Source organism: Pongo pygmaeus, chromosome 12 (genome assembly GCF_028885625.2).
Source record: "Pongo pygmaeus isolate AG05252 chromosome 12, NHGRI_mPonPyg2-v2.0_pri, whole genome shotgun sequence".
NCBI lineage: Eukaryota > Metazoa > Chordata > Mammalia > Primates > Hominidae > Pongo > Pongo pygmaeus.
Window position 1 is genome coordinate 27,417,175 of NC_072385.2, and position 27,887 is coordinate 27,445,061.

Sequence of the window (27,887 nt, forward strand, 5' to 3'; positions counted from 1 at the left end):
CCCTCGTGCCTTGTCTCTTGGGGGTGTGGGGGATCAAAAGAGCTCACAGATATAAACGCTGCTCTCACAATTCTATTCAAATATTAAGCTATGAGTTACGTGAAATGTTTATTCTGAGGTATTGTTTCCAGTAAGCTCTAGTATTCTCCATCTGATAAAGAGATTGACAGGATTGGTAATATAGAGGTAATTTAGAATTCCAAGCAAGTATCTGGTCCTGTAAGCCTCCTAGAGATATCTGAAAGCTTAATCTGAAGCAGTTCAAAACCAACCCCTCCAAATCTCATGCTGAAATGTGATCCCCAGTGTTGGAGGTGGGGCCCTATGGAAGGTGTCTGGGCCACAGGTGTGGATCCCTCATGAATGGCTTGGTGTGTTCTGACCTTGTGGTAATGAGTTCTCATGCCATTAGTTCACACAACCACTGGTTGTTAAAAAAGAGCCTGGCACCTCCCTCTCTTCTCTCTTGCCATGTGATCTTTGCACATGCCAGATCCTCTTTGCCTTCCAATATGAGTGGAAGCAGCCTGAGGCCCTCACCAATGCAGACACTGGGGCCATGCTTCCTGCACAGCCTCCAGAACTGCAAGCCAAATACACCTCTTTTTTAAAAATAAATCACCCAGCCTCAGGTATTCCTTTATAGCAACACAAATGGATCCAGACCAACATCTTGTTTTTATACACATGCTTTCTCATTTATTCCACTCATGGGGCTTTTCACTGTGTCATCTGCTGTCTTCTGAACTGAACTTTTCCCTGCCAGAGTTTACGCAGAGATTAAGGACATCATTGATTGAGAAGGTAATGGAAGGAATAAACATGGCTCTTTTGGATAAATAACGAAGTCAAGAGTTTAGTACAGTTAGTACAAAGTGGAATGACAGGAAGATGAGGATTTAATTAAGACCCAAACTTAAATGTGATGAAACTAGTAATTCAAAGTTTGTATTTTTAAGGAGTTAAATGTTGAATTTAGGTTTTACTGTACAGGTTGAGTATCCCTTATTTAAAATGCTTGGGGCCAGAAGTATTTTAGATTTTTTTGGGGAATATTTACATATATATAATGAGATATCTTGGGGACAGAACCCAAGTCTAAACATGAAATTCATTTATGTTTCATATACATTTATATGCATAGCCTGAAGGTAATTTTATACAACATTTAAAATAACTTTGTGCATGAAGCAAAGTTTTGACTGGAACCTGTTACAAGAGGTCAGGTGTAGAATTTTCCACATGTGATCTCAAAATATTTCAGATTTGGGAACACTTTGGATTTCAGATTTTTGGGTTAGGGATGCTCAACTTGCATACAGCATTAGGATTTTGCAATGTCTTGTTTCTCCTAACCCACTACTGTCTCCCACCACTAGATGTGAGACACTTTTACATTTGCCCTGGTATTCCTGAATGGACTGCACCATCTTCTTGCAAAAGGCAGCATCTTCTCCTGGTTTTCTCATTTGTTTTGTCTTTGTTCTCCAGGCTCAAACTCTAAGCCATATTCCTGCCTCCTCTATCCACCCTCCTCCCCATACTTGTTTCAGTCTGTATGACCTCTTTAGGATATAAGCACAGTTCAAATTATTCACCTGCAATATCTCTTGCCTATGTTCCCTCTACATCATTTGTTCCTTCATCCATACATTATGTACTAAGTGCCTGCTATTGGGAAGAAACGATCTCTCATCCCTTTCCTAGAGGATCTCAGACTCTCACTGGGGAGGCCAACTTATAAGGAAATATTTATAGCACAATATGAGGCTTGCAGCAAGAGGGGTAATTTCAAAGTATTCTAGGATCACACATGAAACAACCAGTATTGTCTAGAGGAGTCAAGAAATCTTCAGAGAGGAGATGACAATGGAATTGAATCTTGAAAGACACGTAGGAGTTCTTTGAAGGAAGGACAGGAGGAAGGGCATTCGAGGCAGAGAAACAACAAAGGCTTGGAGGTATGAAGGGACTTTACTGCCTCTGCCACAGCCATACGCTCAAACCTCCCCTTGGCACTTTTCACATGGACTCTGGCCAGTCTGTGGATTGGCCTCCAGGCACTCTATTGTTACTTTCATCTGTGTCCTCTATTTCGTTCTGCAGAGAGCCAGTCTTTAAAGCTCAGCTCTGATGATGTCAAGTCTTCACTCAAAAATTTCATATTCCCATGAACTTAAGTGCATTTAAGTTTTTTCCATGTTATCACCCCCACAGACCATTCCATTTTCTCTCTTAAAACTTTTCTCCATTCTTGCCAAACTGGACAACTCACTATTGCCTGAACCAACTTCAGACTTTACTGCCTCTGCATCCCTGTTGAGCTTGCGCCCTGGCCCTGGATTCACATCTCTGCCACCCCTTCTCCATCTCTGTTGGAAGAAATTCTAAGCTGGCTCCCATAGCCCCTGCATCAGTGAGATGTGTATTTCCCTCACAGCACTTTATTTTCACTCCTCTTAGGGCAACTTCTACATTCCGCTTTACAGCTCTGAATTGTGGGTCCATTTCCCTTTCTAGATAGAAAACTTTTTGAGGAAAAGGACTGTATCTCTTTACGTCTTCTAAAGAACCTGGTATAATGTCTTTAAAATAAATGACTAATAAAGAATAACTGACTTTACTGTAAGATTCTAGGAACACAGAGCTAAAGGCAAAGGCAAAAAACGAGCAATAGAAAAATGTGTGTATTAATGGTCTTACTGGAAAGGAAGGTGGAAGGACCATGTGCTTAGGGAAGCAGGTCAGTGAGCCTACTGCAATCACAGCCTTCACAGGGATTGTCAGGATCTGTGAAGTCAAGAAGATGACGATAAATAAGTAGTTAAGACTTAGCTTGATCTTGATAACTATTGCATTATATTTTGGGGTTAACCTAATTTTGGGACTAACATTGACAATAACCAGCTCCATACCAATATTAAAATCACCCATAGATACTGTTTAATCTGTCCAATGTACTCCATAAAATGTAATGAAATATAACACATTTCCACAGATTTCTCAGTGATTCATTGAAAACACGTAAAAAAGACTAAACAACGGGGAAGCAATGAAGACAGATTTTTAAAAATACAAATATTTTTGTATTTCAAAATACAAATAATCTATAAAATAGATTATTTTAAAAAAGAAAGTCAAACTGTACTCCTAAAACAATGTATGTAAAATCCAGCATATGTAGAGTTATATAGCTTTTTTTTGATATAGAAATAGACATCAACCTAATTTTTAAAAATGCACTGAACATTCTAGAGTTAGAATCCCATCCCATACTGTTAGTAACTCTCAAAGCTACTCCTCTAGGGTATTTTTCTTAATTCTTATTTTCACCCATATTAACAAAAATTTATCTGAATTCTGAAATGTACTTATTTCTGTCATGAGTGATAACCATGAATTCCTCACCTGACATACTCTCAACAAATCATTTATTATTAAATGGCCAATTCTGTTTATTTTATAATTACATTTTTTTTTTTCCACGTGGGAGTTGTGTATACTGAAAACATCTATGAGGGCAAAGGTGGCAAGTTGTTGAATTTAGCAGTGCTTGACTTTCCTAAGAGCTTTTAAATATACAATTAAAAACATTTAGGTCTGGCAGAAATACATCCATTCAAAATCTTACTGAATGCAAAATAAGCTCCACACAGAATATTTTAATTAAAAGCTTAGTAACCTTTAGTCCCTTGACTTTGAATAACTCATGAAAATATAAATGTGAGCACTCAGATTAGGACATGATCTCCTGATTTTATCTTCCTTTTCAGAAATGTTAGACCCTGACTGCTATTTATGATGGTAGGAACAATCAGAGATATCTAACTCAGGACACTCAGTTGGGGTCTGTGCAATGATATAGTCATCTGTTTAAGCAGGTTTCTAACAAAGCAATTCTAAACGTGCTAAAGGCATTTTTCTGAAGTTGCTTTTTAGGTTAGGAGGATTGGGTTTTATCAAAAAACTATGAGCCTATGAACACCAATCTTCTATAAACTATTCTCGAAAGCTCAGTTTTTAAGGTATGAAACTGGTAAACTGTAACTTTATGAGTAAACTTAATTCTTTGTTTTCATAAAGACAAGAAAGGACTGACTTATTCAGAAAAACCCCACTGCCATGAATCCCCATAAAGTCCTTACCTCATAGTCTGTTGTGATCTGGATGGCTCCATCATGAATCCCCTCTAATTTTTTTGCAGTAAGTTTGACTCTGAAGACTGCAAAATAGCCTGAAGCTAATGTTACCTGTAGATAGTAGAAATGGTATCATTAATTAGCCTTGTTAGTTGAAGTTTCCTATTAAAATGGAAATGAAGGGTGAAGTGATAAAATGACTTCCAAATCCTAACATATACCAGTATGACACTAAATTACCATATCACTGTGTACAAATATCTCAAAATAGTGTCCATCCCTTGATTTTTCTCTACTACACTTGTTCCATGGGCCACTGAAAAAGCTGGTTTCTGAAAGAGGGAGGGGTGTGGTCCTCTTGCTAATAAAGCTCCTCACTCTTCACCCATGGACCTGTATGGCCAAAGGGGCTGGAGCAGAGGGACACAGCCTTCCCCCAACCTTTCAGGCACATTGGAGCCACAATTGTATACACAGCTGGCTCTGCTTCAAGCTGTGGATGTCACTCTGTAACGTTAATATTCATATCTTCAGGGCAGCTCAGGTCAGATATAACAAAACACCAGACCTATGGCATTCCACGGAAACGTGTTTGTCAACACTCTCTGTGTAAAAGCACACTTGCTTTTCCTTTTGTAAACCTGCCCCAAGAAATTCTATTCTAACCTGCAGATGAGATATCTGATGCTCCTTCTCACAGACTGTGATTCTAATTCTTTTCCCAGTAGGTAGAAACTCCAAGTTCCCCTTTCAGTACTGGTGAGTGCTGAAACTAATAAATTTGTTTTCTCTTGTTTAGTGCTCTCTTACAACCAACTGTAACATGTTTATTAGACAGGTAAAAATATGTAGGCAGACTCACAGTGATCAAACAATGTTTGCCTCACTGATACTGAGGCAGTAACTGGACAGACATATTATTGTATAATTGAAAATATTTTCTACCAATGTTCAGGGCCATCCCTTTTTCCCAGTAAACTAAATGAACACAAGATTAGTTTAGTACCCATGGCAATTTCTCCTGTAATGACACTTGTGTTACAAAAAGATAATTAAAAATTTGTGTGTTATAGAACTTTTTATGACAAGGCAGAATTAAACCCCTTTGGGTTTCAGTGCCCTCATCATAAAAATAGGGGGTTGAATTACATTACCTATAAGGTCCTTTTAATAGCAAGTAACCAACACTATTATGAACTGCATAAAAATAATAGTGATCCATGTAGCATAGCAATGACCTTCCGCTTGCAGTTTAGACATCCATCTTACTTTAAGGAGACAATAAGAAAGTTTACTTACCGATGATTGGTCTGATAAAGAGGATTTTTCAAACTCTGGCAGGCTTGAAATTATTGTAGTTCTATTGCCTCTTTCCATAGCTACAAGTTCTATTGATAAACCGTCTCCTATGATATGCCAACTTTTTATAGCCAACTTTAAAAGAAGATATGAAAATGATTATCACAACACAAGCATAAAATCCTTAAATGCGATTTAGAATAAAAACAGGTTTTTACCTCAATTGGATTGCTGTTTATAATTGCAAATAAAATATTACTTGCTTCTGTAGCACTCAGTACTCCAAAATCTATGAAACGTTCCTCTATTTTGGGGGGCAATACAAAGTACTGGAAAGATATAAAAGAACCAGATTAAACAAAAAGTCACATTGATGTAACAATATTATGAAGAGAAAGTAACTATATTAAAGATGTATTAAAGTTCCCCAAAAATTAGCTGGGCATGGTGGTGTGCACCTATAATCCCAGCTACTCGGAAAGCTAAGCTGAGGCATGAGAATCGCTTGAACCCGGGAGCTGAGATTGCACCACTGCACTGCAGCTTGGGAAACAGAGCGAGACTCCGTCTAAAAAAAAAAAACAAAAAATTACAGTTCCGATGCTTTCCTATGCTTTATGTATATATGCATAAAACCACACATTTATACAACATAGTTGAGGGCTTTGTATGATGAAAGTCTTTTGAGTAATCAGAAATGAAAACAGCCATGGCTTCTGCTGAGTTGCTATTCCTCCTCTGAGGGCACATGAAAGAAGCAGGAAGCTAAACTACTAAGAGAGGTTTAGTGGAACCCTAGGGGATCGGGCAAAAAGCATGTGGTCTCAGCAAGCATCACCAATGATCACTGAAACAAAATAACTGAAGCAGGAGCGAGACATTACTGAAGGTCCCTCCAGCTCTAAAATTCTAATCGATGCCAACTATTTAAAGGGCTACATTTCTAGATGTCCTAGCTTTCTTTTTATCTTTCCTAACAGTTTTATCTCTTATCTAAGCTTCTTTCATTGATCACTCTCAAGATAGCTTTGTTTGGATTTTTTCCCTCTGCTTATTTTCTGTACCAGGAGTACCTTCATTGTTTCCTTCTGTGTCATATATAATCTTCCAACTTTGCATCTTTACCACCTTATTTTCTTCTTTACTATCTGGTTCTCTTCTTTGTCCCCATATTTCTTGGTTTTGATCATCTCCTCCCTATGTATATCCCTCTTCACCTTCCTTGTATTCTTCTTTTTCTACCTATCACTTTTCTATTTAGTTCTTTTCTATATTCCCCATTATTACAATAGTTTAAAAGCATATCCAAGAGAAAGCAGAATGTGGAAAAGATCTGAGACTGTAACTAGAGAAGTCAACTGTATCACAACAGAGAGCTGCCGGAAAAGGTAAAAACTAGTTACCTGGAAAGGTAAAAACTGACTAGGAGAATTAGATCAATTTGCAGAGCACAGATAATGGCAAACCGTATGTAACACAATTGCCTAATAAGATCTGAAAACATTAAAGGTGGGCAGGGAGTTTAAATGTTAAAGGTGGATAATATACTTACATCTAAAAAGCCTGTGTATACCCGCACGGGTAAATGAAATTTAGAAGCATTGGTAATAAGTAAAATGTTGTTATCAATGTGTATGGATGATGTGGAAGGCATAAAAAGCAGGGTAAAAATGTATCCTGATTCATTAGGAAGAATTAAGACTGGTTTGCTGAAGTTGTGAACCTGAGAAACGACAGAAGAGAAAAAAAACAAAGTGTCAGCATCACCTAGTTGGTAGACCAGGAAAATTAAAAGTATGAGGGCTCCTGGACATACTTTAAACATTGTTTTGGCTTCTTCTGGTAGCAACACATCGTGAATGAGGATCGCAAAACTGAAAGTGTTAGTAAGGTAAATTGGCCTTTCCACAGGATCAGCAGGGCTGTCTCGGATGTGAAATAATGTTGCAGCATGATCAAATCCCAAATAACTATTAAAAAAAACAACAAGAACAAAATAAATCATTTTTATGTCCATGTGTTAATTTAAAATCCAAGTTCTTTTGCTGTAAGTAATAATTTACATTTAGCATTAGGGATTGTATTAAAGATTTAGACCTATAATATTTTAGTGATTGACTATATGATTTAAAACAAAATTTAGCTTGCAAAATATTGAAATTAATATACAGAACCATTCTCTAATGAATTATATGACTCATACAATTAGAATCAAAGACATATCAACAAAAAAAGCTTTACTTTGAAAAAAATCATGTTTATCACTGAATTACAAGGAGCTTTGTTAAAATGAATCTTTGCCAAATTGAGTATTAAACTACTATTGGTTAAAGTATAATAAAAAATGAACATGTTACTTCCCATTTATAAAAAGTTGTAATTCTAGAAGTGTTTATGAATTTACAAAGGAATATAAAGAATTTTGTTTCGAGTGTCAAAATACTTTAATAATAGGCCACAATCACTTACATATTACAAACAAATGTCAGAAAGGAAATGGTTCAAATGATTTAAATAATATTAAAAAAATCGTATTTTTGAATCATTAAGTCTTCATTTAAGCCCAAATCCTATCATCCCACTTACGCTTTTCTTCTAAAAAAGTAAAATATAAACAAAATATAGGAGGTTTTCTCTTTTATAGTTGGGGCTGTTCTTTTAAAAAATAATTCCATCAAGTTTATGTGAACGTGGCTAGTATTTCTGCAGGTCATTTAGCAGGAAAATATAATTTACTGATTAGTAAAAAGTTATAGAATTTATTTTAAAAAGAAACTTACCCATCTAAAACTTCTGCTTGATATGGTATTTCAAGTTTAGAGTAACTCTTTTCCTTTGCTTTAACTGTTATTTTCCCAGAAAACTGAGATGGCTTTTTTGCCTTCAATGCTGAAAGGAAGCATAAAAAATAATCTGTTACCTTTTACTACCAAAGAGAATTAGTGAATTTATGTAAACTAACAAAATCTTAATAAAAAAAAAAAAAAGTTGAGCTTCCAAATTGGCCAACAGAACACTTTTTATAACATTTTAAATGAAACATCACATTTTTCATACAAAAGGGGGAAAATGTTTTATATTTCCTATAATAAGATAAGCAGATAAAGAATTAGCTGGTGAGCATGGTTCAGGAGGTAAAACACCGTACCTAAGCTGCTTTGCTGTAGCCACAGGCTTTGGCTTTACTTACAGCAGAATTTCTCATCCTTGGCACTGTTAACATTTTAGGCCAGATTAATTCTTTGTTGCGGAGGCTGTTGTGTGTACTGTAGGATGTTTAGCAGCATCCCGGACCTCTACTTGCTAGACGGCAGTAGCATCCCTGCAGCTGTGACTACCAAAATGCCTCTCTACATTGCCAGATACCCCTTGGAGGCAAAATTACCCCCCACTTAGCCCTGCTGATTTACACTTGAACTGAGAAAGAAATAACATTTCTTGTATGGCCAAAGTCTTGCTCTATCACCAATAAAGTAGCATAGTATAAGAAAAGTCAAGAATTCAGAGCTCTTCTCAAAAATCAGCCAACCCTAAAACTCACAGTATAAGAGGAGATAAATCCCCTCCTGTCATCATATTATATTGTCCTCATCTTAGATGAAGTAAAAACTTCAGATTTCGTAGCAGTTTTGAATAATCCTGGCTGGGTGCAGTGCCTCACGTCGGTAATCCCAGCACTTTGCCAGGCTGAGGTGGCCAGATCACCTGAGGTCAGGAGTTCGAGACCAACCTGGCCAACATGGTGAAACCCTGTCTCTACTAAAAATATAAAAATTAGCCAGGTGTGGTGGTACGTGCCTGTAATCTCAGCTAGTTGGCAGGCTGAGCCAGGAGAATCGCTTGAGCCTGGGAGGTGGAGGCTGCAGTGAGCCGAGACTGCGCCATTGCACTCCAGCCTGGGCAACAAAGTGAGACTCTGACCCAAAAAAATAAAAATAAATAAATAAATAAATAAATAAATAAGGAATTACAGAAATTGACTCAGTTGGGTCCAATCTAGGTACCCATTAGATGGTTCTTTTCAAAGCAAATAAAGAAGCTGTTTATGTTTATCCTCTTAGAGTACTTTACGAACACTTCCATTTATGTGAAGAATTCATATGTGAGTTCCGCAAATGTGTGTCGTCCAACCTCACGACAAAAAAGAACAAGGAAATGGTATGACATCTAGTGTTTGATTATGTGCAGACACAGACTTTCCATTTTAAAAATTCCCATTCAGCCTCTTATTTCTCTGCTTGCTAGTTAGCCATCTCTGGATGCTTTCAATTTTTCACTATTTGTTCTGACGTAAGACTGATTACAAGGGCCACATTTAAGCATTTCATGACATTGTATCATACACAGCAAATAAAGTGGTCAAAAAGCTCAAGAAAATTCTGTTGAAATCATGAATGGTTTTTGATGAGAAAGATGCTTGATAAATGAACACTGTAGAGTTAATACATATATAAGGTGCATTCTAACAATATTAAAAGTTAAATAACACACACTTCCTGACTGATTTTCACAGCAATCTCAGAGGTATTTTGTGTGGGGATCTAGCGTGGTGGTGGGAGAGGTGAATGGTGGGGGAATTTTCACATGATATTAAAAACCTACTTTCAAGAAATGTAGCATTTGCTCTTAAAGATGCTTTCCCTTTGCTGTTGTATTTCATTTTACATACTTCTTTAAGAAACAATTATCTTAGAGCCTACGATCTCAGAAGAACCAACGCTAATGACGTCGCATTTATCTCAAGAAGGGAAAGATTAAGTCTGTGGTCAATACAGGAGCTAGAGAAGAGTAGCTCTCCACCCTTGCAGAGCATGTGGAGAACTTTCCGGCATGTCTGTGAAGGGTGGGTCCTAAATGCTCTCATCCTGGCTGGGTGCAGTGCCTCACGTCGGTAATCCCAGGACTTTGCCAGGCTGAGGCAGCCAGATCACCTGAGGTCAGGAGTTCAAGACCAGCCTGGCCAACATGGTGAAACCCTGTTTCTACTAAAAATACAAAAATTAGCCTCCTTCTCCTCTGTAAGGGAAGGCAATGTACCTCGTGCTACTGACACTGGTAGGCATGAATGTGGTCTCTCAGCAGCATAGAGAACACTTTACCACAAATGTAGAAATAACTGTGGCATTAATGCCTGCTATAATACTATTTCTTGACAACTGTGTCATGAAGTATGCTGCCTATGTGATTTTTATTCCTTGGGAGTCCTCACTGAGCTCACAGGACGAACCCTGAGGCCAGCCCCACCTCTGTAGCCGCTCCAGACCCTCCCTGGAACTCTCCACAGTGAGCAGCAGGCATAGATACTCTCATAAACACTGTGCAAAGCGTGCCAGTGTCCTCCTACATTCATTGATCAAATACTCTCATCCAATGAGGAGCTGAGCTTTACCATGTGGACTCTGAGCAGAGATGGCTTTATCATAAAGCCAAAATTTAAGCTTAATAGCAGCTACTCAGTTGCATGGGTGCCTATGAAAAAAGCCCTGTTCAGAGGTTCAATTCTCATTTAATTATCTATATGGTTAAGCAGCCATTAAGTCATTATTTTAAAAATGTTGTGACAGCAAATTCAATGAATGTTCCAATTAAAGTAGGCAAAACTAAATAAAAACATGCTATAAAAATGGTATCGTCTGGCTTAACACTTCAAGTATCAAAATGTATACCATACACGTTAGAAATAATAGCGAATTGGACAATTCTGTCATAAAGTCTATTATTTTAGCTTAAGTAGGGGATCTGTTTTGCCTATAAAAGCCAATATATGAAAATGTTACAAAGAATACTTTTATTTTTGCTCTCAAATTCAAACATGCTTCTGAACTTCAAATATACTGTAACTTCATAATTAAGATGAATTATAATACATAATATGTGTAAAAAGGCTAGCCCAGATTATGGAAATGATTCCAATCCTAATGTATTTGCTAGTGCTTTTCTATTGCTAATACTGATTTAGCTTTATAAAGTTGTGGTATTTTCTCTCATGAATCAATCAAGTAAGAGTTCATGATGGTTTACAGGGGGGAAAAAAAAAATCAACCTAAGCAGTAAATTCTGATGGTAAAACAGTTTGGATTTCTATATTAACACGTCAATACAGATGCTTTCTAGTTTATCAAAATAACATCACTCTATCAGAGAGAAAAAGGTGAATACTTGCCATCAAAACTAATGCTTGCAACCTTGGTGTATTTACTTTCTGATGCTTTTAATGTAATTGGCTTAAAGTGTACCGTTATGGCATCATTTTGTGGTGTAGGTCGAACACTCTGCAAAGAGAACAAAAATACATACATGGCATTATTTCAGACTAATGGTTCAGTTGCCTTATACTGGAAAGTATACAGGAGGATACTGGAAAGTATACTGGAAAAGTAAAGTGGACTCTAAATTTGAAAAGTTTAACTTATGTTGTCCCTTTAAATGGAGTAGGCCACACTGGAAAACTTCAAATTAATTTCATCAGAATATCTTTATAAAAGAAAATGACCAGAGGAGAACAAGCATGACAGATTTGTAAGTGTAAGAATCTATTACATTTGGTGTGAGTACATAAAGCATTTAAAAAAGGTACTTATTTTCCAAATGAATGCCTAATTCACACACCAGTGGAGGCGACATGAAAAAGACTTATGGATCCCTCTTAAAGAAATTCACAATACTGAGGAAATATCTGAACCATATGATGGTGAAGAACATGAACTTGGAAGCTGCTGTGTCAATGCCAAGGTAGTTCTGCAGACTTCATTTCTAATGGCATTTTCTCTTTCTAGACATGGCTCCGCGAGTGAGGCGTGCTGCTGTCCAGGGAGAGGGCTATACTGCTGGCTATGGGATTGAGCACTGAGGCAGCCCACAGGGATGTTCAGCTTGAAGTCAGAATGCTTAAATAACAACAAACAGGAAAACCTTGTACTTGGAGAGCATGCTTTTTAAAAATACATTTTAAGGTACAGTTACTTTTTATTTCCTCACTGACACAAAGCCCTTTCAATTGGAAGCGACTTAAAAGATTCCAACCTCCTTCTCTGTTTTACTAATGAAATTTCCAATATTGATGTTTCAATAGCTAGGCATCAACAGGTAGGAATGAAACAAGAATCCCCGGGTTGGTGCAGGGCGTTCATCTGACATCCTGCTGCACAAACATGTATCACAAAATCGTGGTACTGTATACAACTCTTGATTAAAAAATAATCTTCCTTTATAATTACTTTGAATCTGAACCTTGGTCTGAACCCTCGTGGGTTGTATTTGTTGAATTTTGAAAGGCTTTAAAAACTTGTCAAAGCCTGCCATTTCCTGGAGAAAAGAACATTGTCCTTTTCTATGAGACTTATCAGGCAAGGCCCTTAACAGGGGCACAGTCAGATCCAGCAAGTCACTATGTTCTTCCCCCTGGATCCCTGCCTGCTCTTTTCTGCCCATTTATAAAGGTGAAATCTGCCTCAACGGAACATCAAAGGGCAGTCTCTTGAAGGTGCAATAAGCACCTGAGAAGAGCATTGAGAGAGAGAATGATCCTTGTGCCTTGTGTGTGGGATCACAGGGTACGGATCTGATTATATGATAATGATCAAAGATACTGCTGGAGCAGCTCCCTTTCCATTGGTGGGTTAGTCCTGGACTGTCAGCAAGTGTTTGTTCACAGGGTCTGAAATGAAGGCCCTAAGGATGGTTCTGTGGACCTCAGGCTCTCTTGGCATTTTAAACTCTCTTTAACTTCCTCCCTTTTCCTTCTTCAAGAACTCCTTCTCAATTGCTTTTGGATCTCTAGCTGGGGCTGGGAATGATTTGTTCACATAATACTTTTACTTATCAATAAGCTTGCTGTTATTAGCGACATTTAAAATACAAATTTCTTCATTCACTGAAAGGTGACTGTGTGTATTTTTAATAATAAAACAAAGTAGAGTTTAAACTGTAAGACAAACTGGGAAAAGTTCCATTTGGTTATACTATACTATATTACCATGCTAATACTTTTTCCAAAGAGAGGAAATCAGTACAGAAGTGTATGTGACAATCCAGTGGCATCACTTTATGCAACAAAAGGATGTTTAACTAGAGATGTGAGCTTGAGTCAGCTGCCCATCTACTCTGGGGCTCATTTCTCCCACCTGTAAAAAAAATCCTAGCTGGGCATGGTGGCTCACGCCTGTAGTCCTAGCACGTTGGGAGGCCAAGGCACATGGATCATGAGGTCAGGAGTTCAAGACCAGCCTGGACAAGATGGTGAAACTTCGTCTCTACTAAAAATACAAAAATTAGCCAGGCGTGGTGGTGGGTGTCTGTAATCCCAGCTACTCGGAAAGCTGAGGCAGATAACTACTTGAATCCGGGAGGTGGAGGTGGTAGTGAGCCGAGATTGGGCCACTGCACTCCAGCCTGGGCAACAGAGTGAGACTCCTTCTTTAAAAAAAAAAAAAAAAAAGCAGCCCAGCCAAGGGGATGGGTTGTTTTCTGAGATCTCATCATCTACAACATTTTGTGAGTCAGTTAATTTTGCTTTTTTTCCCCCACAAATGAGCCACTTTTATCTTGAGGCCAAGCTTTGTTAGAGGTGATCACATGAAGCTGTATAGTTTGCAGAGGACTTCCACAGGTATGGCCCCTGAAGTTCCTCATTTGCTCTACTGAATATGATCCAGCAACAATTCAGAAGTGAAGTCAGCTGGACTTCCTAGGTTGAGTGGGTACTTGGAGAACTTTTTTGTCTAGCTAGAGGATTGTAAACGCACCAATCAGTGCTCTGTGTCTAGCTAAAGGATTGTAAATGCACCAATCGGCATTCTGTAAAAACGCACCAATCAACGCTCTGTAAAATGGACCAATCAGCAGGACGTGGGCAAGGCCAAATAAGGGAATAAAAGCTGGCCACCCGAGCCAGTAGAGGCAACCCGTTCGGGTCCCCGTCTACGCTGTGGAAGCTTTGTTCTTTCACTCTTCACAATAAATCTTGCTGCTGCTCACTTTTTGGGTCTGCACTACCTTTATGAGCTGTAACACTCACCACGAAGGTCTGCAGCTTCACTCCTGAAGTCAGCAAGACCACGAACCCACTGGAAGGAATAAATTCCGGACACATTTTGGCGACCCACATGGGATACATTTTGGTGACCAGGAAGGGACTATCACCAAGCAGTGAGCACCATTGGACCTCTTTCGCTTGCTATTCTGTCCTAGTTTTCCTTAGAATTCGGGGGCTAAATACCGGACACCTGTCAGCCAGTTAAAAGCGACTGGCGCAGCCACTGGACTAGAGACACAGGTGTCAGGCTTTCTGAGAAAGGGCTAACAACCCCCAACTCTTCAGAGTTGGGAGTGTTGGTTTGCCTGGAACCATCTTCCGCTTCTCCTGTACTTCTGGGCTGAGCTGAGGGTCAACAGAGAGGAAAGCCATTCAGCTCCGGGATCCCGACAGAAAGTTGGTTGACTGCGGCCATGAGCGGAACTCTCAAAGTTATGTTGCCCAAGCGAGACTCACCCATCTATCCTATCTATCCTGACCCTTGCCCCTTGGGTCCTAATGCCTGTCAGACAAACTTCCTCTTGCCTCTCTTCTCCGAGGATAGTTCTGCTTCTAAAAACCACTCCCTGTCTCTGGTGCTTTTCTAGTTTCTCCTATAAGAATGATTTCTAGTATAAACTCCAGGACTCTATTCTCTCCTTTAGGCACCTGGACTCACCAATCAAAGACATAATTTTTGCCCAAAGCCCCTTCGGGGGCAGGGGGACTATCTGGAATTTTAGAATCCCTCCTCAGACTAGAAGGCCTAACAAAAGCTATTTCTGAAGCTAGGATATGGGGAGCCTCAGAAACGATATCCTTCCTATTCACATGATGAGAAGTGAGGATAAAAGGCGTCACTCTTCCAACCCTGGAGATCACTTCCCTTGCTCAGGGTATGGCCCTCCACTTCATTTTTGGGGCATAACATCTTTATAGGACAGGGTAAAGTCCCAATGCTAACAGGAGAATGCTTAGAACTCTAACAGGTTTTCGAGAATGCATCGGTAAGGGCCACTAAATCCGATTTTTCTTGGTCCTCTTTGTGGTGTAGGAGGACAGGCAAGGGTGCAGGTTTTCGAGAATGTGTTGGTAAGGGCCACTAAATCCAACCTTCCTTGGTCCTCCTTGTGGTCTAGGAGGAAAACTAGTGTTTCTGCTGCTGCGTTGGTGAGTGCAACTATTCCGATCAGCAGGGTCCAGGGACTGTTGTGGGTTCTTGGGCTGGGGTGAAACAAACAAACCAAAACCGCAGGCGGTTTTGTCTTTCAGATAGGAAACACTTAGGCATCAACAGGCTCACCCCTGAAATGCATCCTAAGCCATTGGGACCAATTTGACCCACAAACCCTGAAAAAGAGGTGGCTCATTTTTTTCTGCACTACAGCCTGGTCCCAATATTCTCTCTCTGATGGGGAAAATAGCCCCCTGAGGGAAGTATAAATTACAATACTATCCTGCAGCTTGACCTTTTCTGTAAGAGGGAAGGCAAGTAGAGTGAAATACCTTATCTCTAAGCTTTCTTTTCATTGAGGGAGAATCCACAACTATGCAAAGCTTGCAATTTACATCCCACAGGAGGACCTCTCAGCTTACTCCCATATCCTAGCCTCCCTATAGTTCCCCTTCCTATTAATGATAAGCCTCCTCTAATCTCCCCCACCCAAAAGGAAACAAGCAAAGAAATCTCCAAAGTACCACAAAACTCCCTGGGCTATCGGTTATGTCCCCTTCAAGCTGTAGGGGGAGAGGAATTTGGCCCAACCTGGGTTCCTGTCCCCTTCTTCCTCTCTGATTTAAAGCAGATCAAGGCAGACCTGTGGAAGCTTTCAGATGATCCTGATAGGTATACAGATGTCCTATATGGTCTAGGGCAAACCTCTGATCGCACTTGGAGAGATGTCATGCTATTGTTACATCAAACCCTGGCCTTTAATGAAAAAAATGCAGCTTTAGCTGCAGCCCGAGAGTTTGGAGATACCTGGTGTCTTAGCCAAGTAAATGATACAATGACAGCTGAAGAAAGGGACAAATTCCCTACCAGTCAGCAAGCCATCCCCAGTATGGATCCCCACTGGGATCTAGACTCCGATCATGGGGACTGGAGTTGTAAACATCTGCTGACCTGTGTTCCAGAAGGACTAAGAAGAATTAGGAAAAAGCCCATGAGTTACTCAATGATGTCCACCATAACTCAGGGAAAGGAAGAAAATCCTTCTGCCTTCTTCGAGCGGCTACGGGAGGTCTTAAGGAAATATACTTTCCTGTCACCCGACTCCCTGGAGGGTCAATTGATCCTAAAAGATGAGTTTATTACCCAATCAGCTGCAGATAACAGGAGGAAGCTCCAAAAGCAAGCCCTGGGCCCTGAACAAAATCTGGAGGCATTATTAAACCTGGCAACCTCGGTGTTCTACAATAGGGACCAAGAGGAACAGGCCCAAAAGGAAAAGCAAGATCAGAGAAAGGCCACAGCCTTAGTCATGGCCCTCAAACAAACCCTGGTGGTTCAGAGAGGAAAGAAAATTAAGCAGGCCGATCACCTGGTAGGGCTTGTTATCAGTGTGGTTTACAAGGACACTTTAAAAAAGATTGTCCAACGAAAAATCAGCCACCCCCTCACCCATGTCCACTATGCCGAGGCAATCACTGGAAGGCACACTGTCCCAGACGGCAAAGGTTCTCTGGGCCAGAAGCCCCCAACCAGATGATCCAACAGCAGGACTAACAGTGCCTGGGGCAAGCGCCAGCTCATGTCATCACCCTCACTGAGCCCTGGGTATGTTTAAACATTGAAGGCCAGGAAATTGACTTCCACCTGGACATGGGTGCAGCCTTCTCAGTATTAATCTCCTGTCCTGGACGATGGTCCCCAAGGTCCGTTACCATCCGAGGAATCCTGGGACAGCCTGTAACCAGGTATTTCTCCCACCTCCTGAGTTGTAATTGAGAGACTTTGCTCTTTTCACATGCCTTTCTTGTTATGCCTGAAAGTCCCACACCCTTATTAGGGAGAGATATATTAGCCAAAGCTGGAGCTATTATCTACATGAATATGGGGAACAAGTTACCCACTTGTTGTCCCCTACTTGAGGAGAGAATCAACCCTGAAGTCTTGGCACTGGAAGGACAATTTGGAAGGGCAAAAAATGCCCACCCAGTCCAAATCGGGCTAAAAGACTCCACTACTTTTCCTTATCAAAGGCACTATCCCTTAAGGCCTGAAGCTCATAAAGGATTACAGGATATTGTTAAACATTTAAAAGCTCAAAGCTTAGTAAGGAAATGCAGCAGTCCCTGCAATACCCCAATTCTAGGAGTACAAAAACCGAATGGTCAGTGGAGACTAGTGCAAGATCTTAGACTCATCAGTGAGGCAGTAATTCCTCTATATCCAGTTGTACCCAACCCCTATACCCTGCTCTCTCAAATACCAGAGAAAGCAGAATGGCTCACTGTTCTGGACCTCAAGGATGTCTTCTTCTTATTCCCCTGCATTCTGACTCCCAGTTTCTCTTTGTCTTTGAGGATCCCACAGACCACATGTCCCAACTTATGTGGACGGTCTTGCGCCAAGGGTTTAGGGATAGCCCTCATGTGTTTGGTCAGGCACTGGCCCATGGTCTAGGCCACTTCTCAAGTCCAGGCACTCTGGTCCTTCAGTATGTGGATGACTTACTTCTGGCTATCAGTTCGGAAGCCTCATGCCAGCAGGCTACTCTAGATCTCTTGAACTTTCTAGCTAATCAAGGGTACAAGGCATCTAGGTTGAAGGCCCAGCTTTGCCTACAGCAGGTCAAATATCTAGGCCTAATCTTAGCCAGAGGAACCACGGCCCTCAGCAAGGAATGAATACAGCCTATACTGGCTTATCCTCACCCTAAGACATTAAAACAGTTACGGGGGTTCCTTGGCATCACCAGCTTTTGTTGACTATGGATCCCCGGATACAGCAAGATGGCCAGACCACTCTATACTCTAATCAAGGAGACCCAGAGGGCAAATACTCATCTAGTAGAATAGGAACCAGAGGCAGAAACAGCCTTCAAAACCTTAAAGCAGGCCCTAGTACAAGCTCCAGCTTTAAGCCTTCTCACAGGACAACACTTCTCTTTATACATCACAGAGAGAGCAGGGATAGCTCTTGGAGTCCTTACTCAGACTCGTGGGACAACCCCAAAACCAGCGGCATTCCTAAGAAAGAAAACTGATGTAGTAGCAAAAGGCTGGCCTCACTGTTTATGAGTGGCTGTGGCGGTGGCCATCTTAGTGTCAGAGGCTATCAAAATAATACAAGGATAGGATCTCACTGTCTGGACTACTCATGATGTAAATGGCATACTAGGTGCCAAAGGAAGTTTATGGATATCAGACAACCGCCTACTTAGATAGCAGACGCTACTCCTTGAGCGACCGGTGCTTCAAATACGTACGTGTGTGGCCCTCAGCCCTGCCACTTTTCTCCCAGAGGATGGGGAACCAATCGAGCATGACTGGAAACAAATTATAGTCCAGATTTATGCCACCTGAGATGATCTCTTAGAAGTCCCCTTAGCTAATCCTGAACTTAACCTATATATTGATGAAAGTTCATTTGTGGAAAATGGGATATGAAGGGCAGGTTATGCCATAGTTAATGATGCAACCGTACTTGAAAGTAAGCCTCTTCTCCTAGGGAGCAGCACCCAGTTAGCAGAACTAGTGGCACTTACCTGAGCCTTAAAACTGAGAAAGGGAAAAAGAATAAATGTGTGTATACAGATAACAAGTATGCTTATCTAATCCTACATGCCCATGCTGCAATATGGAAAGAAAGGGAGTTCCTAACCTCTGGGGGAACCCCCATTAAATATCACAAGGAAATTATGGAGTTATTGCACGCAGTACAAAAACCCAAAGAGGTGGCAGTCTCACACCGCCGAAGCCATCAAAAGGGGAAGGAGAAGGGAGAACAGCAGCATAAGCAGCTGGCAGAGGCAGGGAAAGACCAGCAGAAAGGAAAGAGAGAAAGAGACAGAAAGTCAGAGAGAGAGAGGAAGAGACAGAGACAAAGAGGAAGTCAGAGAGAAAGAGAGACAGTGAGAGAAGGGCAGAGACAAAGAGGGAGTCAGAAAGAGAAAAAGAGACAAAAAAGAAGTCAAAGAGAAAGAAAAAGAAATGGAAGTAGTATAGAAAAAAGTATACCCTATTCCTTTAAAAGCCAGGGTAAACTTAAAACCTATAATTGATAATTGAAGGTCTTCTCTGTAACCCTATAGCACTCCAATATCACCTTGTTGTCAGTGTAAACAAGGACATAGCCCGAAAGCACTGAGGCCACTGACAACCAGTAGCCTTCCTATCAAAAATCCTTAACCCAGCAGGTTTCCTAACAGGGGATCTAAATCTTAACTAATTACTATACAAAGGTCTGACCAGACCTAGGAGGAACTCCCTTCAGGACGGGACGATAGATGGTTCCTCCCAAGCAATTAAGGGAAAAAGACACAATGGGTATTCAGTAAGTGATAAGCAGAAAAAAAAAAAAATTTAAAATCCCAAACTTACAAGGTTTTCAACAAAAGTTTGCTAAAAGTTAACAGTGTAACATGTATTATCCTAACTTCTAATCTTATGAAATCAGACCCTATCAGTGCCCCTCAAAGCTCAAGTGTCTCAGCACAGGGCCATACAACTAATACCCCTACTTACAGGGTTAGAGATGGCCACTGCTACAGGAACCAGAATATCAGGTTTATCTACATCATAATCCTACTACCACAAACTCTCAAAGGATTTCTCAGTTTGCAAGAAATAATGAAATCTATCCTTACTCTACAATCCCAAATAGACTCTTTGGCAGCAGTGACTCTCCAAAATCGCTGAGGCCTAGACCTCCTCACTGCTGAGAAAGAAGGACTTTGCACCTTCTTAGGAGAAGAGTGTTTTTTTACACTAACCAGTCAGGGGTAGTACAGCGTTTACAGGAAAAGGCTTCTGAAATCAGACAACGCCTTTCTAACTCTTTTAATGCCTTTCAAACTCTTATACCAACCTCTGGAGTTGGGCAACATGGCTTCTTCCCTTTCTAGGTCCTGTGACAGCCATCTTGCTATTATTTGCCTTTGGGCCCTGTATTTTTAATCTCCTTGTCCAATTTGTTTCCTGTACGATCGAGGCCATCAAGCTACAGATGGTCTTACAAATGGAACCCCAAATAAGCTCAACTAACAACTTCTACCAAGGACCCCTGCATCGACCCACTGGCCCCTTGACTGGCCTAGACAGTTCCCCTCTGGAGGACACTACCACTGCAGGGTCCCTTCTTTGCCCTTATCCAGTAGGAAGTAGCTAGAATGATCATTGCCCAATTCCCAACAGCAGTTGGGGTGTCCTATTTAGAGGGGGGATTGAGAGGTGAAGCCAGCTGGACTTCCTGGGTCGAGTGGGGACGTGGAGAACTTTTCTGTCTAGCTAGAGGACTGTAAACACACCAATCAGTGCTCTGTGTCTAGCTAAAGGATTGTAAATGCAACAATCAGCACTTGGTAAAAACGCACCAATCAGCGCTCTGTGTCTAGCTAAAGGATTGTAAATGCACTAATCAGCACTCTGTAAAAATGCACCAGTCAGCACTGTGTCTAGCTAAAGGATTGTAAATGCAACAATCAGGACTCTGTAAAATGGACCAATCAGCGCTCTACAAAATGGATGAATCAGCAGGACATGGACGGGGCCAAATAATGGAATAAAAGCTAGCCACCCAAGCCAGCAGAGGCAACTAGGGTTCCCTTCCACGCTGTGGAAGCTTTGTTCTTTCACTCTTAATAAATCTTGCTGCTGCTCACTCTTTGGGTCCGCACCACCTTTAAGAGCTGTAACACTCACCACAAAGGTCTATGGCTTCATTCTTGAAGTCAGAGAGACCAAGAACCCACCAGAAGGAACCAACTCCGGACACACAATGAAGGCCTGACCATTTTTCAATATGCTTAAAGGCTAGAAGTGGGAGTTCTTCAACAACAAGCACAACATTTTTTGAGTGTTATCAGCCTGTACAACACCAAGCCAGAAATAGCAAAGCAAGGATGTTTGTTAAAATATAGTCACTGTTAGTAAGAACTTAAAATAGTTGATGAAATTTTTTTCATATGAAACATATCACTTTAAGATTTTCCTTACCGGATAAAAATTTTACATTAGTATTGCTACCTTAAAATACGCTGCAGTAATAACAAAGAAATATTCAACTGAAAACTCATGTTTTATACAAACGGTCTGAATTCTTCACTCATTATCAGTAAAAAAACAAACAAACAAACAAAAACCCCAAATTGTTAAAACTCATTTTCCAGGGAAACAAAAAGCCAACAAACTAACCCAAGACAAAACACTTAAGTAGCTGGCCCATTCTGGTGGCTTTAAATGAGAACTAATACACAATCATCACCTTGTAGTAAGCATATTTATACAACAACCTGTTAGTGACTATTGCTAACTCAAAAATAATCAAGAAGTATAAAACTATTGCAAGTTTCCCAGGAAAGGCAGCTCGCAAGCTCGCATATGTTCTAAATATAGTCCTAGGCTTTTCTCACAACATTCAGACCCAACTAATGCTCAGTAACCCTCAAGTGAAATTCAAGGGTCCGGAACATTCTAAAACTGCTTATAAAAGCACTTGAGCAAATAAGGAAAATAACCTTTCAGCATTTAACATTGTATTTCTAATAATTTGTGTACAAATTCACTAAAGCATATGTTAAGCTGATATTATGATTCCAATTTGCCAATTACCAAGGGAAACCTCATGCAAACATTCCTCTGAAGGCATCTCAGGCAAACTTACTCCATCATTTATACAGCACTAATGTTTTGTAAATGCTGAGGAAAGCCATTTTCTCAAAGTTGCATTATAGACATATTAGGAGAGTTTGGACCTGGGCATCCTGTCTGTTAGCAGGTGAGGAACTTCTATTTGGAATTGCTTGCTTTAGTAATCCTATATTTAGAAAGAGAATGAATTCCCTGAAGGGGAATTAAAAAAAAAAAATCTCCAGCTTCTAGCACTGCTTAGCAAATCCTGAAAATTCTATGTTTGTGAAACAGAAGGAGACAGGAACCCTTCTAAATATCTTATAGTCTCTAAACCTGGTGAATTATGCAGAAAATGCTGAAACACACAGGGAAAACCTTAAGAAGAGCTCTGAAAACTCAGTTTCCACGGTAGGTGGGCTTGCCCCATAGCTGATAAGGTGGGAAGTTTAAGCCACCATCATTTCTCAGGCTGATTGCTAAATCAGATCCCAACTGGTCTCCTTTGCTTTCTGCCCTTCCATGTCTGTAAGTTCACTCTCCACAAAGTAGCTACAGTGACCTTTTACAACACATAAATCAGATGATGTCACTCTCTTGTTTAAAATCCTGTAATAATTTCCCATTACACTTAGAATAAAATCTAAATATCTCCCAGAGTTCCAGAGAGCCCTGATTAACAGTGAGCTCAATGCGGTAGGGAACCCCAGTGGTCTGATTCACTGCTGTATTCTCAGTCAGCATAGCAGCTGGCATATAGTTGATGTTCATTAAATATTTATTGAATGGGTGAATGAAGGCGGGTATAAGAGAAAACTACCAAAACACTGGCAGAGTTTGGGCTTTGGATATTATAAAAGATACACACATAGGTAGGTACAGATGTATTATATTAATAGATATATAGGTTTTTAACAGAAATAGACTATGCAATTAAAATGATATATTCATAAAGATGTGATTGCTAAGTGGCACTGTATAATATACTTTCATGTTTCATATAACTTTTTTTTTTTTTTTTTTGAGACAGTCTCGGTCTGTTGCCCAGGCTGGAGCACAGCGGCGTGATCTTGGCTCACTGCAGCCTCCACCTCTGAGGTTCAGGCAATTCTCCTGCTTCAGCTTGAGTAGCTGGTACTACAGGCTTGTGCCACCATGCCCAGCTAATTTTTGTATTTTTGGTAGAGACAGGGTTTCACCATGTTGGCCAGTCTGGTCTTGAACTCCTGATTTCAAGTGATCCACCAGCCTCAGCCTCCCAAAGTGCTGTGATTACAGGCGTGAGGCCACCATGCCTGGCCTATTTTTGCATTTTTTATAGTTGCATAAGTCACTTCCAAAAAAAAAAAAAAAGCAGCTCTAACTCAGTTTTCCTATTTAGGAAACTAGGACCACTGCACCATATAGGTATTAAGTAATACATTTATTACATAACAGTACTAGCATAGTGCCTGACCCAGTAAGAGCAAAAATGTTCACATGTTCACTTACAATATATCCTAAAACTCCTTAGTGAATAAGAAAAAGGACAAACATGGGCCTATTTAATTCCATGTCATAAGTGAACTGAATACTAGTTCTTCATTCACATTCTTAGGGTTAATTGCCAATTTCATTTTTCTATAACATGTTTATTGAAAAAGATACTTGTTTCAGTCCATTTATTGTATGTAAAAAGTTAGGGTGGTTTGCTTGGGCTAAGTAAAAGCACTTTCCCATCAAATCCCCAAATCACATTAGGAGAAATGCTAGGTCAGATATGAGGACACTGCCTGCATCCTGGTCCCACTAGTGAGGAAGGTCACTGCGCATCAGAATGTGGTTACCTGGGAAGACCATCTCTTGCTTCCTCGCTGGGGTTTGTATATTCCTCTCTCTTTGGTCTACTCCACCAGCTGGTGATAAAATCTGGGTATGGCCATCGATGGACAAAGGTCCCTTAAATCTCAAGCCCACATGATCTATATCTCATTTTGTCAGTTCACTGAAGTTAAGTTTCTGGCATCAGCACAAATTATAATAAAAATGTTCTATTTTCCTACATAATGATTACATATGCATATATCTTGGAGACCTCATCAGGGAGAGACGTTATGGGCCAAGGCAAAACTTAGATATCCGTTTTTTTCCTAAAACTATCTAACGGCACCTCAATTCCATATGGCCTAAAAGTTACTTACTCTGTATGTGTGAGGGAGAGAGGGCCTTAGTTTATCATGTGCTGCCTACGGTAACTCAATAACTGCTAGTTACGGAGCCTGTGACAAATGTTAACAGCACTTTACCACTACCTACAAAATTTTTTTTGCTTATTTTCTTCCCAATTCATCTGACTCTTTTTCCTCTTTCCTGCCCATACCTTAACTCCAACAACCAAATCTGATGAAATCCTTATAACCTGTTTTTCTATACACATGGCCCACAGATTTTAGGATTTATCAGAACAGGCCTTTTATATGACTGTGCCTGTATAAGAAACTCATGAACTTTGGTTCAAACTTACTTTGAAAAGACTGCCTATTTCCCTCTCATCCTTCAAATCTGGGTGGCTGGGGCAGAACAGGTTTCTCACATCACACTTAGAACCAAAGTGTCACCAGGTCATCACCAAATAGAATTATTTTAGAGTAAGGGTTTAATTATTTTTAACTTTGTCATACATTTAAAAACAAAGAATATATAAGTTAGGAAAAAAAAAGAAGTAAAAACTTACTGTTATTGGTACATCTTTTGTTCCTGAATTTAATAAATGAAGGTTTAAAACTTTTGGTAGATCTGTTAAAATTGAGGAAAAGAAATATTTCTTAAAAAGGTGCTTTTTAGCCAAGTTAGAATCTTTACCTTATAACTTATCAAATTGAAGCTATCAATTTGTGAAATACAATGACAATAACATTAATAAAAAGAAACAGGTGGTAATTGCTTTACTCATAAGGACATTGTGTATTACAAGAACTGTTCCCGCTTAACCCAGATTTTTGAAAACCCCAAAATATATACTTATTTATTTATTTTTTTAAATGAGACAGAATCTTGCTCTGTCACCCAGGCTGGAGTACAGTGGGGCATTCTTGGCTCACTGCAACCTCAGCTTCCTGGGTTCAAGTGATCCTCCCACCTCAGCCTCCTGACTAGCTGGGATTACAGGCATGTACCACCATGCCCAGCAGACTTTTGTATTTTTTTTTTTAGTAAAGATGGGGTCTCGTCATGTTGGCCAGGCTGGTCTTGAACTCCTGGCCTCAAGTACCCTGCCTGCCTCCACCTCCCAAAGTGCTGGGATTATAGGCATGAGCCATCATGCCCAGCCCCCCAAATATTATTTTTTTGTGAACTCAGACATTACTAATCTTTTAGCTTTCCAGCAAAACATAATGAAGCAAATTAATAATTTACAATGTAAAAATATATTAAAAGCAAATCTAATTTTTAAACATGTGGTCTTCAATCTTAACTACATATTATTATATACAGTCCATATACATCCCCAGTTACAAGTGCTCTTAGTTTTTCGTAAGTAAAAATCTTTACTTAGTTGTTTTTAATTTTAGAAATTGAGTTTTCTGAACAGCTGCAACAAACTTTTAACATTTTGTCAAAATGAAATTTAATAACTCATATCTAAACAAAATCCGGAAGTAAAAATCAAGATTCAGCATAACTGAATCGATGAGCAACTGGATTAAGAAACTAGAAAACTACTTTCTGCCTCAATCTTCCATTTAGATGACTTAAATTATCCCATGGCCTTGTTTTCCAACCTGTTAAGCAATGCCACCCACCTCTCAGCAGAATGGGGTATAAACCTGTAAAGGCGCTGAGTCTGAAAAGGAGATTCATACAAGATCATGCAACCAACTGAGAAATGTTTAAAGCTGAATTACATAGTAGAGCCATTCAGCACTGAATACAGGTGTTTTAAAAAAAAAAAAAACTCCATAAAGACTTTTTTAAAAGATTTTTTTACCTTGTGTTCTTAGTGTACCAAAATCTAACATTTCAGTTGAGGAATAAATTCCAGGAGCTTGGAAAAAAGAAAAGTCAACAATTATTGTTCACTTTGCCAGAGTAAGCTATACTGAAAACAAAACAACTTTCGATTTCATCAGTTTTCCACTAACCTGTTGTAACTTCAACCTCAACAGGAAGAATGATAAACTCTGTGCTGTCTGATGCATTAGTCTTTATTCTTATGAAGGCTGTGTGATTATCTGCTTCTCTAGATGAAAAACTGGCTCTCATCACTCCCTTGGTTTCATAAGGAGGAATTTCCTGACAAGTTAACAGACCATAATGTAGCACAGCTTTTGTAATGTAGCAAAACCACCATTTTTTATTGAACTGGATGACACTGACTGAAAGATGAGTATTTTATATACCTATTAATAAAAAAAAGCATTGCTAATTAAACCAACATGTAACACACACTCCATTTCTGGAGAACTTTAAAATGTGAAAAATGTGCTGTTTAGAATTGATGAAATACGATATGTAAGGTAGGCAAAGTAAAAGAAGTCAAATGATCTGAAAACAAAGTGTCAGTTACAAAACCACCATTAAAAGGTAAAACTAATCTACAAAATCAGTTACTTTTTAATATGCTAGTTAGTGGTGTTTGGGTATATAACTCAGTCTTGAAATTTAAGCAACAGAAATGTCACCATCAGAGGAAAATACTTTTCTAGAAGTCCACAAGAACCTCCATAAATGATAACCAGCAAGGCTTACACTGCTCTTTCATGGAAAACCTAACAATGCAAAGCTTCTCAAGTAAATCCACAGTTTACCAACTGCATTCATGTAAGACAGCATACATTTTCAGTCCCGTAATGAGAGAACATTTATATACTAAAAGGAAGACTTACTGGAAAAAAAATTTTGAGGAGTAATCTCTTTCCTGGTTTTAGAACAATATGGCTCCCTGGGACTACCTGAATTTCTTCTCTGCACAAACCTTTCAGCATATTTTAGGCGATTCCTGTGTTCTACAGCTTAGTGGCCTTCACTTATCCCTACTCTCTTTTTTAGTCCCAAAGTAGAAAACAGGTGATTGGAACTCTCCTAGGATTGGAGGGATGGACCATCCACTCCCCAACTCTAGGGAGTTGACTTGGTCTCTGGGGTTTTCTCATACACACTGAAATAGGCTGGAGGCGAGGTCACAGCCCATTGGCTTTTTTCTCAGTCTAGGTTTGTAGGAATAAGAACTACCGTATCTTTTTCTGCAGCCACTAGGACTATAAAAACATTATGCTATTCTCTGTTATCATTATCATTCTTGACTATTTAAAAATCTGAATTCTCTTACGTTTATTTATTAGATACCAATTACGTTTCACAGGAAGTTCTTAGTTCTGTCTAGAATAATATATACAGATTTAATAGTCTGAATTTAATCCTCTGAAGGATTGTTTTATACATGATTTTTCCCTCAAACACCATAACTTCAAGGTGAAACATTTTTGTGAAAGGATATAAATGAGCTGTCCATTGCATATTTCTTTTTGCTAGTTGTGTTTCTATATTCTGGGAATTAACCAAATTACTGGCTGATAAATTTGTTTCTAGATGTTCATATTAACATTCTAAAAACATAATCTCCACATCTCTTCTGTGGTCAAGACTGGTCAGAAGACAGAATC

At 39.6% G+C, this 27,887-nt stretch overlaps 1 protein-coding gene across 5 annotated transcripts in view; it reads right to left on the reverse strand.

Moving 5' to 3' along the window:
- TMEM131 (transmembrane protein 131) overlaps positions 1 to 27,887 on the reverse strand; it is a 241,713-nt gene that overhangs the window by 50,617 nt on the left and 163,209 nt on the right. For all 5 annotated transcript variants that reach the window (XM_054474141.2, XM_054474140.2, XM_054474142.2 and 2 more), the window contains 11 exons: positions 26,367 to 26,517; positions 26,213 to 26,269; positions 24,959 to 25,020; positions 11,602 to 11,710; positions 8,219 to 8,327; positions 7,255 to 7,408; positions 6,991 to 7,161; positions 5,657 to 5,767; positions 5,439 to 5,573; positions 4,146 to 4,250; positions 2,704 to 2,790 (listed from right to left, as the gene is read on the reverse strand). In XM_054474141.2, the coding sequence (XP_054330116.1) occupies positions 2,704 to 2,790; positions 4,146 to 4,250; positions 5,439 to 5,573; positions 5,657 to 5,767; positions 6,991 to 7,161; positions 7,255 to 7,408; positions 8,219 to 8,327; positions 11,602 to 11,710; positions 24,959 to 25,020; positions 26,213 to 26,269; positions 26,367 to 26,517 (1,251 nt within the window). The remainder of the gene's footprint in view (positions 1 to 2,703; positions 2,791 to 4,145; positions 4,251 to 5,438; positions 5,574 to 5,656; positions 5,768 to 6,990; positions 7,162 to 7,254; positions 7,409 to 8,218; positions 8,328 to 11,601; positions 11,711 to 24,958; positions 25,021 to 26,212; positions 26,270 to 26,366; positions 26,518 to 27,887) is intronic.